General features: G+C 46.3%; 1 protein-coding gene across 1 annotated transcript in view; it reads left to right on the top strand.

Annotated features, from left to right (window-relative positions):
• The first annotated feature begins 1,629 nt into the window (after positions 1-1,629).
• The window catches only part of MASP1 (MBL associated serine protease 1), a 110,971-nt gene continuing 95,900 nt past the window's right edge, over positions 1,630-16,700 (top strand). The window contains exons 1-2 of the mRNA XM_084847790.1: positions 1,630-1,860; positions 16,360-16,585. Coding sequence (XP_084703916.1) covers positions 1,856-1,860; positions 16,360-16,585 — 231 coding nt within the window. The 5' untranslated portion in view covers positions 1,630-1,855. The remainder of the gene's footprint in view (positions 1,861-16,359; positions 16,586-16,700) is intronic.

The following is a 16,700-nucleotide window of genomic DNA, read 5'->3' as shown; positions in this document are numbered from 1 at the left end:
CCTTCCAGATTCTGTTGGGCTCTAGCTTCCATAATCACTGCCCATTTGTCATGCTGGATGGGGCTGATGGAAGTCCAGCAACATCGGGAAGGCCACAGGTTCTCCACTCCCCATCAACGGAGGTGAGTTTTCCCAACTCCCCAACCACCATTCCAGGGCCCTCTTTACCTGCTGCTCCCAGTGGGGAAATTGTACCAGAACCAGCCTGATCAGATCTGGATCCCTGGCTGATCCAAATATCCATGGATGGCATCAGAAACCAGTGCCACTAGGCTGCTACTAAAGCAGTTTGCAGGAGTGCCTAGTCTAGCAAAAAGTGCATTTTGCTGCCTGAGGCAAAAGACAAAATACCCCACTAACACCATTCCACGTACAGGATTTTACTCCGACACTGGTGACAGGATCATCCCTGTTTTTTTTTAATCCGCTTTGTTTTATTATTAAATTTATATGCTGCCTTTTTTCCTCTTGCAAGGAACCCGAGGCGGCTTACATGGTCTTCCTCCTCCTCACAACATCCCTGTGAGGTAGGTTAAGCTGGGAGTCCATGACAGGCCCAAAGTCACCCAGCAAGCTTCATGGCCAAGTGGGGGCTAGAACCCAGCACTCTAACCACTACACCACACTGGCTCTCCACCATACCAGAGGGCAACAGGCTAGCATGGGAGATGCAGGGCAGACTCTGTGGCATGCATAGACCTCACTGCTGTCCCCCCGCATCTTCCACCTGAGGCAGTTGCCTCACTCAGCCTGGAGGGCCGGTCCTGGAGAAGTAGCAGATCTCACAAGCAGATGTTTGCAGGGTCTCCCGTTCAACTTCTTCCTCTTCCTGCCTCTGTTCAGCAGCCAGCATCCTAGTCCAAGGCTGTGCATGGGCTCAGCTCATAACTAGTGAAACCTTCAGCAAACTCTTTAAATATGCTTTAATTAACGTTTGGTGAAAGCTTTAGGAGCCATATACAAGAGCCTGAAGGGGCAGATCTGGCCCACAGACTGCCATCCTTGAAATATTCTTTGACTGACAATGCTGGGGACCAAATTAGGGACCTCCAACATACAAAGTAAGTCTGCCACCACTCTCTGGTCCCCTCCATACATTTTTCTGGGTTGAATGAAGTCACTGGCACTTGCAGACTCCTAGGAAGAAGACAGAGCAGGGAGAGAGAGTTTGGGGATGGATTAGATACATCTCTGCCCCCCTTCAAACCTGCAATGCACACATTCTTAAAGTAAACATTCTGCAGGGCCTCCATCCACTCTTATGTTTGGTGGGGGGGCAGGGAAATGCTGTAAAAAATTCTGGGCAGGTTTCTGCTGAAGTCTTCCCTTTTGCGAGAGTTTCTGGTGCCCTGCTGAGAAGCAAATGTGATATTATTTTTAAGCCATCTGGCAAAGCAGCAGCAGGGAGTGGATTCTGACAACACACAACTGTGCCGCTTCAGGGAGACAAATTCCTAACTTGCGCTTCTTCGCGGCTTGTGCTGCAGTGAGTGAGACATCCTCGTTAGAAGGAGCCGTGGGACTGCTGGAACAAGGAAGATCGATTCCGCTCCTGGCAGGTTTGTTTGTGTGTCAAGTGTGTGTGTGTGTGTGTGTGTGTGTGAAGGGGGGGGTGGAGTGACTATTGCAGAGAGAAGAAGGCGTGACCAGCATGGGGAATGCCAGAGAACCCCAGACACACACACATTCTCTCTCTTTCTCTCTCTCCCTCTCTCACAGACACACACACAAATCTCTGAGCAAAGATAAGCCAGACAGCTGAACTGTTGGGACAACACAAACGGACATCAACAAACCACCCTGTCTCAAAACGGATCAAGAAACACCAAGAGTGGTGGAGCCCACAGGAGGAAAAATGAGGTGAGTTGCTGTTTTTGTTATCAAAGGTTGGCAAGGGCATGCCTTACCACCCCCTCCACCACTTCCCCTTATGACATATTTGCAAGGGGGATAGATAGACGGTTCTTGTTTCTTTTTTCTTAAAGGTTTGATTCTGACACTTGCTACTTTCTGCGATTTCTTGTCGGTGCTTTCAGAAGTGACAATGTGTGATGCCTTTTTGCATGACATGCGCCACCGGGGAACGTTGTTTCTGTAGGTGCTTGCAAGAGGTGAAGAGAGCCACTTTTAAACTGAAATGTGATTATTCTGACCGGGCCCGGGATGGGGTGTGTGGGGGAGGCAGTTATCATCAAATGTTAAAGACATCCCTGTTCAAAGACATGGAAAGGACAAACAAACCAATTTATCACTTGCGAAAACAGCCTCCTGTTTGGAAGGCCGTTGTAAACAGAGACTGGCATCTCTCGCTGTTTTGCGGACCTGCCAGAGGTTAGAGAGAGGGGCGGAGGCAGAAAAAGACTGATACTTGCCAAGGCCTGATTCGGGGTCCCCCTTGTTGCTGGCACTGCCATGCACCCCACCTAGTGTCACAGTGCAAATGAATTTTAAAGGGGGGATGAAAGATTTAAAACAGACAAAGCCATCCTTGGCAAACAGTCAGCCCTGAAAAAGACACCCAGTTTCCAACATCCGGTTTAAGGCATGTTCAGGCTGTACCCAAGTCTGAGGGTTGATTCGTTTGTGACTTTTAGGATGAACAAAATTGAGGGAGTGCCTTGAAACTTAAGCACCATCAGTCCACCAGCAACGACTGGATCTCTGGGTCAAAAACCAGGGCCCTAGAGCCCGGGGGGGGCAGAATGAGCACCTAGAGCAGTCTTGCCCACTCTGGTACCCCCCAGATGTGTTAGACTACAACCCCCATAATCCCACAGCCGGTTGGCTTTGGGATTGTGGGAGTTGTAGTCTAACACATCTGGGGGGCACCAGAGTGGGCAAGGCTGACCTAGAGAGTGGCAAGTGATGGTACCAAACAGATCCAGCCAGTACCTGGGCCAGCACATGACTCACCACAGCATCCTTTCTTGCTTCTTATTTTTAAAAATGTTGTATAGTCAGGGGGCAAGTGGATGGGCCTCTACATAGTTACAGATGCTCATTTTATTATTTTGAATGTCAGAATCATAGATCATAGACGTTTGCTTATGATCAATATTATCCTTTTCTACAACAAACTGGTGCTTACTCCCAAGGAAATACATTTAGCCTCTGGGCAGTGGAAACAAGCTCAGTGTTATTCCTCTAGTTGCAACGGAGCTATACTCCAAGAAAGTTTGAAATTTGTCGCTGCACATGCTCAGAGTTTCCTTGTTTTTAAATAAGAGTTAGCAAACAGGCTTTTCATTTGAATCTAACATATTGTAAGTGTAAATGCAGCTGTAAAGCAAGGAATGGCTGCAGTGAGAGCAGGAGAGAAGCAAAATGTTCATCGTGTGCTTCACAACTGCAGTAATACACATGGCGGTCTAAAGGCATACACACACGCACGCATGCATGCACACACACGCGCGCACACACTTGCATGCACACACACACACACACAATAAGACCACGAAGTCCAGGGTCTGAAATGACGGAGCTACACCACTAAGGTCTGTGTTAATAGAGTAAGTCTTCTTCAAGGGAGGGCTGCAAACTTTGTGGCTCCACAAAATTCTTCTTTTGGGAGAGATTCTTTTGTGCCAGTGGAGGTTTTGGCCCAGAAAATGGCCTAGCAGTGCCTGATCTGAGACTGATTCCAATCCCAGGAAAAGGGCAACGAAGGGAAGGAAGCAAAGGGCAAATGTAACCAATAAATAATAAACTTTCAACAGTATTGTTTGGTTGGCAATATTAATGCTGCTGGTAGGTCTATTCACACAATAATTATTTCCATTTGGAACTAGGATTCCCAACTTTTTATGGAAGTGCTGAATTTCTACCTGTTATACAGTTTTGAAGGCACAAAGCATTTGTCCATTTAAAAAAGTGGCATCTGGGAACATAGGAAGCTGCCTTATACTGAGTCAGCCCCTTGGTCCATGTAGCCCAGTATTGTCAACCCTATGGCAGCAATGGCTTTTGAGGGTTCAGGCAGGAGTTTTTCCAGCCCTACCTGGAGATGCCAGGATCGAACCTGAGACCTTCTGCATGCAAAGCAGGGCCTCCACCGCTGAGCTATGGCCTCTGCCCTGTAACTGCGACCCACCGCAACATAAAACAAGTGACAATATGCTAAAATCCATCTATACAAATGACTGTTTAATACTGACACATTTACATGGAATCGACCACTTGTGTGCTTGACCCTTGCCCTTCATGGCTTATTAAATCAAACAAGGAGGGGTTGTCCGGCTGGGTGCAGGAGGTTGTAAATTCCTCCTTGAGAGAGGGAGTGGTGCCTGCCGCTTTAAAAGAGGCGGTAAGTAGACCACTCCTGAAAAAGCCTAACCTGGACCCAGAGGATGTTAACAATTATAGGCCAGTGGCCAACATCCCCTTCCTGGGCAAGGTGCTTGAGCGGGTGGTTGTAGGACAGCTCCAGGCACTCTTGAATGAAACGGATTATCTAGATCCATTTCAATCGGGCTTCAGGCCTGGTTTCGGAACGGAAACTGCCTTGGTCGCCCTGTGGGATGACCTCTGCCGGGAGAGGGACAGGGGGAGTGCGACCCTGTTGATTCTCCTGCACCTCTCAGCGGCTTTCGATACCGTCGACCATGGTATCCTTCTGGATAGGTTGTCTGGGTTGGGAGTTGGAGGCACTGCACTGCAGTGGTTCCACTCTTACTTGGATGGCCTATTCCAGAAGGTGGTGCTGGGGGATTATTGCTCTGTGCCATGGCAATTGTGCCATGGGGTTCCACAGGGCTCTATTTTATCCCCCATGCTGTTTAACATCTACATGAAACCGCTGGGGGAGGTTATCCGGAGGTGTGGGCTGAGGTGCCATCATTATGCAGATGACACCCAGCTCTACCTCTCTTTCTCATCAAAACCAGGTGAGGCAGTGGCTGTTCTGAACCAGTGCCTGGGCACGGTAATGGACTGGATGAGGGCCAATACACTGAAACTCAATCCAGACAAGACAGAGGTACTGTTAGTGGGTGGTTCGTCTGCCCGGCTAGGTGATATTCAACCTGTTCTGGAGGGGGTTGCACTCCCCCTAAAGGATCAGGTTCATAGTTTGGGGGTGCTCTTGGATCCAGACCTGTCACTTGAGGCACAGGTGAACTCAGTGGCACGGAGCACTTTTTATCAGCTTAGGCTGGTATACCAACTATGCCCTTATCTGGACAGAGATAGCCTAGCTACAGTTATCCATGCTCTGATAACGTCTCGTCTGGATTACTGCAATGCGTTATACGTGGGGCTGCCTTGGAAAACGGTCCGGAAACTTCAGCTGGTCCAAAATAGGGCAGCAACAGGGACTGGCCTGTGAGCTCATATTACGCCAGTACTTTTCCAGCTGCACTGGCTGCCAGTCCATTTCCGGGCCCGATTCAAAGTGCTGGTGTTAACATTCAAAGCCCTTAACGGCTTGGGGCCAGGTTACCTGAAGGATCGCCTCCTCCCATATGTGCCTGCCCGGACCTTAAGATCATCGTCAGTGGCCCTTCTCCGTGAGCCCCTGCCAAAGGAAGTGAGGCGGGTGGCTACTAGGAGGAGGGCTTTTTCTGCTGTGGCACCCCGGCTCTGGAATGAGCTCCCTAGTGAGGTTCGCCTGGCACCTACATTGTATTCCTTTCGGCGCCAGGTGAAGACCTTTTTATTTTCCCAGGCATTTTAGCATTTTAGCTTTCTAAATTTTTAGCTTTGCTGTTTTAAATCTGTATTTTAAACTCCTGCACTGCTGCTAGGTTTTATTGTGGTTTTATTGTTATATTGTGGTTTTAATGTTCTATATATTTTAAATTGTTTTATTGTGTGCTGTTTGGTTTTAATTTTTGTGAACAACCCAGAGAGCTTCAGCTATTGGGCAGTATAGAAATGAAATGAAATGAAATAAATAAATAAATAAATAAATAGTACATAGGGAACATCAAATGTTTCCAAATAAGTTGGTCTGTTTTTTATTTTATTGGGGTTCCACACATTTTGATTGGCTTTAGTAGAAAACTATTGTCTCCAGTAGCCAACAAAACTTGGTTTTCTTGCTTTGTGCTGACAATTCCTGCTGTCCAACAGGTTTAAAGGGGAAGGCTGGTGAGAGTTGTGTGTGTGCACGTGCGTGTGCATGTGTGTGCTTAGCACTCCTCCCCTCTCAGTCCAAGACACAGCCTGGCACCTTTTGGAGAGAGGCTCTCTCTGCCATCCTGCATTGTTGGTGACCTTTTCAAATGTGTTACTGGAGTACAGTGGATGCTTTCCCCGCTAGTTGCCAAATGTATGGCCACCACTGGCTACCACGCATGGCAGGGCCTTCTCGGTGGTGGTACCCCAGCTGTGGAACTCCCTTCCAGTAGAGATTCAATTGTCCCCCACACTGCCATCATGTAGGTGCCTGTTAATAATGTATTCATTGGTGCAAGCTTTGGGGTATAGGCAAGTGCTCCCTTTGTTTTCTCTGTTGAGTGTTCTGATGGTTTTATTGTATACTCCTATATATTTGTGACTTCAGAGTTCTGATTTAATGATGTGTATGTGTTGTGTTGTGTTGTGTTGATGTAGGTTGTTATCCACCCTGGGCTATTTATGAGGAAGGGTGGGATATAAATCAAATACATTAATACATTAATAAAGTAAACCTAGTGACTGTATTTGTGGAATCCTCTATTTAATATTGGAAAAATCATACCGGATATCAAGCAAGGATCGTCTGTTCATTTTCTACTTTGTAAATAGGATTCAGTTAAAACCATTTAGCCTTCTTTATTTATATAATAAACATAGACAACAAAAAATATAAACTTAATATGCAATTATTATGCAACGATGGAAGCTGATTGAATCTTAACCTAATCAGGAAGCACTTAACCCTAGCAGCCCAAAGTCATCCTGAGTCAAAAGGTCTTAACAATGATTTTGTAAATTCCCAAATCCCAGTTGTTTGGGTAAGTGTGCAGTAGATCAGGGGTGAGCCAGCTTGGACTTGCAGGTTCTATTTTGTTTTTTACTAGAACCCCAAGATCTACCAACTAGAGCCTGGTGCAAGGCCAGGCCCTTAAATTTAAAGAGTCATGAGCCCAGGAAGTTGTTTTGACCACCAAACTGAATTGCTGGTCTTCTGCACATCACTCAGAGATCTACCTGTAAAACCAGATCTACCTTCTTCTACCCGTTCCTGCATTAGATACTTTTGCAAGCCATACTCGGGCATTCAGCCTGAACACGTGAGGGCACAAGGTGTGTAGAGGGCTAGGAGCGCATGCACTGATTCTGTCCACCCCTCCACCCCTCCACTTCCAACCTTCATATGTTCAGCATGAAGATCTGAAAGCGGATTCTAATCACATTCAGATGAACGTGGTTCGAAACCTCCCTGGGATCAGATTTTGCCTTGTCTGTTTTAAGCTATATTGCTCAGATGGGAGTTGATTTCTCTTTTAACCTTTGTAAGGTGTACAAACAGCAGAATCCTGTGCATGCCCACTCAGAGGTATGTCCGACTGAGTATAATGAGACTTAGGAATATAGGATGCTGCCTTAGATAGAGTCAGACCATGGTTCCATCTAACTGGCTTCTCTATACTGACTGGCAGGGACTCTCCAGGGTTTCAGGCAAGGGTTTTTCCCTGCCCTACCTGGAGATGCTGGCATTTGAACCTGGGACCTTTTGCACACAGATCCTAAGAAGAGCCATGCTGAATCAGATCAAAGATCTATCTAGACCAGCATTCTTTTCCCAGAATGGCCAACCAGATGCTTGTGGGAAACCCACAAGTAGGACATGAGGGCAATAACAGCCTCCTGCTCCTGTCCCTCAGTGGCTGGTGTACAGAGCCATGCTGCTTCTCATACTGAAGGGAATGTATAGCCATCATGACTGGTCACCACTGATAGCCTTCTCCTCCATGAATTTGCCTAATCCACTTTTAAAACAATGTTGGTGGCCAATATCGCCATGTCGTCATGCAGACATGAATCCCACAGTTTAACTGTGTGCTGTGTGAAGAAATGCTTCCTTTTATCTGTCCTAAATCTCCTGCCATTCAGCTTCCCTGGATGACCACATTTGGTTGCAGTATCATGAGAGAAGGAGAAAAATGCCTCTGTCCACTTTCTCCACACCAGGCATTACTTTTATACACCTCTCTCGTGCCCCTCATTACTCACCATTTTTCTAAGCTGAAGACCCCCAGACATTGGAGCCTTTCTTCCCAGGGGGCTTGCTCCAGCCTTTGTATCATGTGGGTTGCCCTTCTCTGCCCCTTTTCCACCTCTACAACACCCTTTTAGAGGTGCAGTGACCAGACTGTACATGGTATTCAGTACCAGCTCCAGGGTTCGGAGGGCCCTTGGGCGAGACCCCCTCCACGGCCCCCTCCTTCAGTGAATCTGCCTTCTCACCGCCATGGCCGCCAGCTGCTCTTGCTCCCCCCCCCTCATTGCTCCCACCTGTTGCTTGGCCAGCAGAGAGACAGGGAGCCAGGCGGCCGGGGCGTCTGCTGCTGTTCCTTCTCAACAACATCGTCTGGGCCAGTCCCAGAGCGAAAGGCAGGGGAACAAGCAGGTTGCAGTGTTGAGAAGGACAAGCAACTCCAGGGGGCTCTTGTCAGTGGGCCCTTGGCAGGTGCCCGGACATGCCTACCCTTGGCCCTGGCAGTATTTCAAGTGTGGTCACATCACTGGTTTTTATAAAGGCATTGCGATATTGGCAGCTGTATTTTCAATTCCTTTTCCAAGGATCCCCATCCAGGAATCTGCCTTTTTCACAGCATTGCACACTGGACTGACATTTTCACAGAGCTGTCCACCTCAACCCCAAGATCTCTTTCTTGGTCACTCGTCACTGGCTCAGATTCCATCAGCATATATGTGAAGTTGGGGGGGGGGGTTGCCCCGACGTGCATCACTTTACACTTGCTTACATTGAACCACATTGACTTACACTGAACTGCACTGAATCATGTGCTCCGTTATGGAACTGCAGTCCTTCCCCTGTGTAAGTGGGTATAAGATTGCAGCCGTACTATATTTGGCAAGGTATATAAGTAATGAATAAAAAGCTACGCCAAGTGACTGCTGTGATTCCTAACAGAAACTCTGTGCCTTTAATATCTGTAATCTGGGCAGAAACTCAACAGGTGCAGTATGTCTTTCCATTACTGCACCGCCATACTGGAGAAAGCTGGATCCGTTAAAACCTACCAGCTATGCAAGTATTAACTCCAGAACCTTGGGGGGGGGGGGACCTAGCAAGTCTTCAGCTTGCATGTGAATAGGATGTTCCTGAAGGTGGAGGAAAGGTTGGTCAAAGTTTTCCCCCATGGTTATAAAAAGCATGGAAAAAGCACCACAGTTCAAGGGAGTAAATCATTCTGGCCATGCTAACCCCCAGGCGTGCACGTGTGGAGCCCTATTATTTATTTATTTGCATTTATACTCCGTCTTTTTTCCTCTTGCAAGGAACCCAGGGCGGCTAACATTATCCTCCTCCTCTCCATTTTATCCTCACAACAACAACCCTGTGAGGTGGGTTGGGCTGAGAGTCTGTGACTGGCCCAAAGTCACCCAGTGAGCTTCCACGGCCGAGTAGAGACTAGAACCCGGATCTCCCGGCTCCCAGTCCAACACTCTCACCACTATACCACACTGGCTCTAGCACACTGGCTATTAGAGAAGCAGCACTTGCTCCAATCAGTTGCTCAGCAGGCGGGAGGACTAAAGCATGAGGAACTAAGTTTACCCCAGTGACCCCACCCACCACAACACACACACCCTTCTGACCTGCTGATTTGTACAATGGGTACTTTTCTGAAAGGACGTCCCCCCTTACGATCTATTTCCATTCATGCATTGGGCTCCCACTGCCTCCAGTTGCTAAACATTACTCCAGTGCTACTGTGATTATGGGGCTGCACTTGATGGCATTTTCAGAAGCTTCAGCTTAGGGTGGCCGCTTATGCCTCACCAAAAAAGAGGACACAGCGACACAGATCTGCATAACATTTGGCTATGCAGATTTATATGTATAGGTGCAGATTTATATGTATAGGTGTAGATTTAGAAAAAGAAATGCAAGGCACCTCACCATAGTGGAAAAGGTTTTAGTTTTTAGCTTTTCAGTTCGTTTTATATCTGGTATTGTGTTTTAAATTTTTGCGTGGCTGCTAGCTTCTGCTTGGTTATTTTTACCTTTACATTGTAGTTTTAAACTTTTATATTGTATTTTATCATCTGTATTTTTTTGTCTTGTATTTTATGGCTTTAATTGTTGCAAACCGCCCAGAAAACTTTGGCTATTGGGCGTTATAAAAATGTAATAAATAAATAAGCGCACAATCCTATGCGTGTTTAGACAGAGAAAAGGCCTACGACTCCCAGCATTCCCCAGCTGTCTTGACACTTGAACATGGAATCCATCGAAGAGAGGAAATCTTCAGATAGAGCATTGTCCTCTGCTAGCTCTCCAAAAGAGAGGTCTGTCCTCTATAATGTGGGACAGCTGGCCACCCTGCTTCAGCTGGTGCCGAATTCTGCAACCCATCTTCTGACAGGAGCATATGATTTAGACTAGAATTCCAGCATTTACACTGATTCCCAGTTGCCTTTCAGGCTCCATTCAAGGCTATGGTTATTTTATTTTTATTTAGAAGCATAGAAGCATAGGGTTGGAAGGGGCCTACAAGACCATCAAGTCCAACCTCCTGCTCAATGCAGGAAGCCTGATTCCCAGGCGGTCTCCCATCCAAGTCCTAACCAGGGCTGGCCCTGCTTAGCTTCTGAGATCAGATGAGATCTGACCTATAAAGTTCAGAACAGCCTGACCTATGAAGTCTAGAATGGCTTGGGCCCAAGTACCTAAGAGACAGCCTCAAGCCAAGGTTCCATCATGGCCTCTCAGATCATCTGAGTGTGCCCTCCTCAGCTTAGACTCTATGCGCCAAGCTAGGGTGGCACACTGCAGTTGTGGGCGAAGAAGAGGCATTCTGGGTGGCCCCTCCTCAACTGTGGAATTATCTTGGAGACTCTCCAAAACCTCATTTGTCTAAGGGCTCTTTTGACCATTTCTTGCAGCAGAATTTCCAGTTCATGAGACTCAAACTTCCCCTTTCAGATGCAAAAAAGAAAGCATGGCATTTCCCGCACAGAGAGGCGCGCGAGTTCCAATCCACACATCTGGAAGCCACACACGTCCCCACAGAGGAGATGTGCAAATTCCTTTTTAGATGAGATAACATGCAATGAAACCCAGACGAGACAGCCACACATACATGCGCTTTTCTGATGTTTCTTGGAATGGGCAAAGCCACTCTAAAAGCCAAGCCCCACAATAAGGGTTTTTAGGTTTATGCTTAAGACGTTTGGACTTTACCCCTAAAAAAAAACAACAGTAGCATAGGATGGGTATTTGTTGATCAACAACTACAACAGAAGGAAATGCATCACCAAAATAGAGGGCAAAGGTGGACACCAATTTGCATAAAATTTGCATATGCCAATTTATACGTATAGCTGCAAATTTAGACATAATTTTTCTAATTTAAATAGAAATATAGCAAATCTCATGGTAGTGTGGAAGACGGAGACCAGGTGGCCTGTGTGTGTGCCTGTTCAGTCTGCTGCCCAGGTTGCTGTCTATCGATGGGCAAGTTCTTGATCTTTAATCCAGGATTGGACAGCCCTTCAAATAGAGGATTGTCCTTTGTAAAAGAGGACACATGGCCACACAGCCAGATTTGTTTTTGTGTAATTTTTAAAATGGTCATTAGATTTTAACACCCAGCTGGTTATCTTAGTGTGGGCTGAGAGAGAAAGAGAGATGCCAGCGAAACCAGTTATACCAGCCTTCCCCAACTTGATGCCCCCCAGATGTGTTAGTCTACAACTCCCATCATCCCCAGCCAGGCTATCTGGCTGTGTGTGGTGGGAGTTGTAGTCCAACATGTCTGGAGGGTTCCAGGTTGGGGAAGGCTGGGTGATACTACGGACAGGAGTAAGACTGCAACTGAAGGGGGAACGGTGGTTGTCTGTTTCCTCTTAATGGTTGCCTGTAGCGAAGTCGTCCTGATCAAACCATCAGAGGCTAGAATAGAGCCAGATTCTACCTCATGTCATGAGCCTCAGATGCATCTTGCATTGGCAGGTTAATGGTGTCTCAGGATATGGTAGATCAATACATTACCCCAGTGATGAGAGAGGGATCAATATGCGAAGTCTGGTACAACGCCCATAATCAGACAACCCCCTTTTACTATCTGAGGCGTTTAGAAGAGAATACTAGAAATCATATTTATGTATTAACAGATTAATGTACTATAATACATAGAAATGTCGTATGTAGTGCATTAAATATTATATGTACTAGAAATGATATTCATGGGGAGAACAGGGTGCTGCATTATTATACTGATGCGGGCTGTTGGGCTTTAATTTTTAGAAGGCATTTAATCTTTTCTCAATTATGTTGTAGCTTTTAAGATGGGTATGGAAAGAAAGAAAGAAAGAAAGAAAGAAAGAAAGAAAGAGGAAGGAAGGAAGGAAGGAAGGAAAAGAGAAGGAAGGAAGGAAGGAAGGAAGGAAGGAAAGAAAGAAAGAAAGAAAGAAAGAAAGAAAGAAAGAAAGAAAGAAGTCAATGGACGATGTGGCCATCCATAATCTGAGCAGATTTTTCCCTTGGCTTATTGCTTCTGTGGTTGGAGGGGACCCTTAGAAGGCTGCTTGTTACAAACCTCAACTCGTATGGAGGAAGAAGGGCCTTCCCATTCCGCCTCATTAACTGTCCCTGTTTTGAACGGGCCGCCAGATCAGCCAATTAAAATCACATTCGCAAGTTCCCTATGTCAGCCCATCAGTTTATAAGATCAAACCTAAACACCCCTGCAATAAATTCCTCTAACAAGCACGTCACTCTCTTGCTGGCCCAAAACCTCCAGCCACTTGGCTGTTTGACTCTGCCTGTGGTCCCACAAACATGAAATCTCTCCAGGGTTTTTTTTTTAACCGTATGCATTGACTGACTCCCATTTAGAGCCTGCTCAAGCTGCAAGCCCCCAAGGCAGGTAAAACTCTTCCTAAATGGAAACCCTTATAGCAGAAAGCAGTGGCGGGGGTGAGCCTCCAGATTTCTTGGATTCCAACTCCAATCCGCCCCAACCAATGCCAATAATCAGGGATAATGGGAGTTGTAGTCCAGCAATATCTGGAGGGCCAGTTTCTCTTGTTGTTGTTGTTCAGTCATTAAGTCGTGTCCGACTCTTCGTGACCCCATGGACCATAGCATGCCAGGCCTTCCTGTCCTCTGCTGTCCCGCGGAGTGTGCTCAAGTTCATATTCATTGCATCGGTGATGCTATCTAGCCATCTCATCCTCTGCCGTCCCCTTCTCCTTTTGCCTTCAATCTTTCCCAGCATCAGGGTCTTTTCTAGGGAGTTTTGTCTTCGCATTAAGTGGCCAAAATATTTGAGCTTCAGCTTCAGTCTCTGTCCTTCCAATGAGCACTCAGGGTTGATTTCCTTTAGGATGGACTGATTTGACCTCCTTGCAGTCCAGGGGACTCGTAAGAGTCTTCTCCAGCACCACAGTTCAAAAGCATCAATTCTTCGGCGCTCAGCCTTCCTTATAGTCCAGCTCTCACAGCCATACGTTACTACTGGGAAAACCATCGCTTTGATTAGACGGACCTTTGTCGGCAAGGTGATGTCTCTGCCTCTTACTATGCTGTCTAGGTTTGCCATAGCTTTCCCCCCAAGGAGCAAGCGTCTTTTCATTTCATGGCTACAGTCACCGTCTGCAGTGATCTTGGAGCCCAAGAAAATACAATCTGTCACTGCTTCCATTTCATCCCCTTCCATATGCCAGGAAGTGATGGGGCCAGATGCCATGATCTTCGTTTTGTTAATGTTGAGTTTCAAACCAGCTTTTGCACTCTCCTCTTTCACCCTCAACAAGAGGCTCTTTAGAGCCTCTTCGCTTTCTGCCTTTAGGGTGGTATCGTCTGCGTATCTGAGGTTGTTGATAATTCTCCTGGCAATCTTAATTCCGACCTGTGATTCATCCAACCCGGCGTTTCTCATGATGTACTCTGCATATCAGTTAAATAAGCAGGGCGACAATATGCAGCCTTGTCATACTCCTTTCCCAATTTTGAACCAATTGGTTGTTCCATGTCCAGTTCTTACTGTTGCTTCTTGACCCTCGTACAGGTTTCTCAGGAGACAGGTAAGGTGGTCTGGTACTCCCATCACTTTAAGAGTTTGCCAGAGTTTGTTGTGATCCACACAATCAAAGGCTTTAGCATAGTCAATGAAGCAGAAATAGACATTTTTCTGGAATTCTCTTGCTTTCTCCATGATCTAGCGATTTGATCTCTAGTTCCTCTGCCTCTTCGGAACCCAGCTTACCCCGACATAAAGGATAATGTTCAAAAACTTTACAAGATAAATATATCGTTATACAAGTTCTGTGTTACTTGTCAGTCTCATTTAATATAATTTAAAAACATATGGGCATCATCTGCAAATATCAAAGATTTTTCTAAAACAAAATTAATACCAGCAAAAACTTCCAACCAGAAAGAAGCCACCACAGAGCATGCCCACATCATGTGCCTTAACAAGGCCTTATCCACATTACATCACCAGCATCTAGCAAAGCTGGCCAACTTCTTCCTCACAGGATGCTGTGGTTTTTCATTTTATGTAACAAATGAAGAGACTATACTTTGCATGACATGAAGTAGGAAGGCCAGGCGTCCTACTTTACAGAGGACAATCCTCCATCTGAAAGTATCCTCTATATGATAAGCTGTCCAGACCAAGTCTGCTTTAACATCAAAGAATCACAAGAAGGCAGAGCAGAGCATGAGCCCTGGAGTTGCCCATCAGCAGTTAGCCGACAGCCGACAGAGCAGGGCACCCAAGTCAGCATTCTTCGCTATAGTATGTCTCATATTTCTATTGAAAGGGAAGTTATTATTTCCAGATTTGCACCTATACATATACATTTGCATATGCAAATATCATGCAAATCTGTGTCCTCTTTTGCCCCCTTTTGGGTGATGAATTTCCTCATTTTGAATAAGGTGTCAGTGGCCACCCTCGACACAGGTCCAACGAGGCATGAACAAGTCATCTGGCTTACCAAGAAGGTGTCCGCATTTCAAACCATGCAACACAGATCGTGATACGTGCCATCTTTGCTACCAAGATTATGACAAATCATTATAACCACCACCAAAACAAGCCCCCTCTCCCCCCGCCCAGCTGAGCAGGGGATGACCCCTCATCTCCCCAAGCGGCACTGTGCAAGGTCAAAGATTTTGGCTGCAAACACAGGCATATTTTCATGGGAGTAAGCCCCTACTGCATGCAATGGAACTTACTTCCAAGTAAATGTACAAACAATTGCACACTGAAAGGAAAGGGACAGGGTGCTGGATGGACAAATTTTGACTTAACTACTTCAGTTCCATGAGAAATTCATGAGCCAATCAGAAGAATAAGAAGGTGCTGTTGTCTGATCTTGGTTTTATTTTGTGATTTATTAGAATGTAAGCCTTTGGGGCAGGGATTTGTTGTTTTATGGTTTTATCCTGTACAGTGTCATGTGCATTGATGGCACTATATAAACACAACAGCAACAACAGCAACAACAGTTAGACTACTGCAATGTGCTCTACGTGGGGCTGCCCACGAAGAGCATCTGGAAGCTTCAGCTGGTGGAAACTGCGGCAGCTAGGCTGCTAACCGATGCACAGTATCAGGGTCACACCACCCCAACACTGAAAAATCTGCCCTGGGTGGCAATAGTTTTCCAGGCTCAAGGGTATTGGTTCTAATCGTTAAAGGTCTTACAGGTTAGGGCCTGGCTACCTGAGCCCCCCCGTCTCAGCATGAACCTGCTCAGCTATTAAGATCAGCATGAGATAATATTTCGAAGACACCCTCATTCGCAGAGAGCTGCCTTGAGTGCCATTTTTGGGTAGAAAGGCAAGGGAGAAATCAGATCAAATCAAATCAATAAAGGGCTTTCACCTGTATTGCTCCCAAACTCTGGAATACACTCCGTGTGGAGTAGCAAGTGGTCACCACTTTCTTGGCTTTATAGTTGTTATTATGGTTTTAAGGTTGCTTCGAGTTTGTTTGTTCGTTTGTTTGTTTTACTATGTTTTAGCTTGGTCACTGTTTTATTCCATTTTTTATTTTTGGGAAACTGCATTGGCTGGTTTCAGAAAGGTGATATATGCAATAAATAAGGATTAGATACATTTTCCAGAATCATCCATATGTGGTTTTCCTGGGATTGCAGGCTGTGCTCTTCGTGGCGTACGCTCAAAAAGGGAGACCTCACAGGGTCTGTGTGTGTCTTTCACAGGTACTTCTTGGTCTGGTCCCTTTGTGTCTTCCACCTCATCAAAGGAGATACCATTGAATTGACCGACATGTTTGGGGAGATTCAGTCCCCCAACTTTCCCGATTCCTACCCCAGTGATTCAGAGGTGACGTGGAATATATCAGTGCCAGATGGGTTTCGAGTCAAGCTCTACTTCATGCATTTCGATCTCGAATCATCCTATCTTTGCGAATACGACTTCGTGAAGGTGAGCACCCCTAGATCTCATCTAGGGATGGGGCATTCCTTTATCCAGTCTTCCCCAACCCAGCACCCTCCAGATGGGTTGGACTACAACTACCACCATCCCCAGCCAGCCTGGC

Source organism: Heloderma suspectum, chromosome 3 (genome assembly GCF_057233095.1).
Source record: "Heloderma suspectum isolate Gila_16-S chromosome 3, 16-S_ref, whole genome shotgun sequence".
NCBI classification, from domain to species: Eukaryota; Metazoa; Chordata; class Lepidosauria; order Squamata; family Helodermatidae; genus Heloderma; species Heloderma suspectum.
This window is presented reverse-complemented; position numbering and strand designations above follow the sequence as displayed.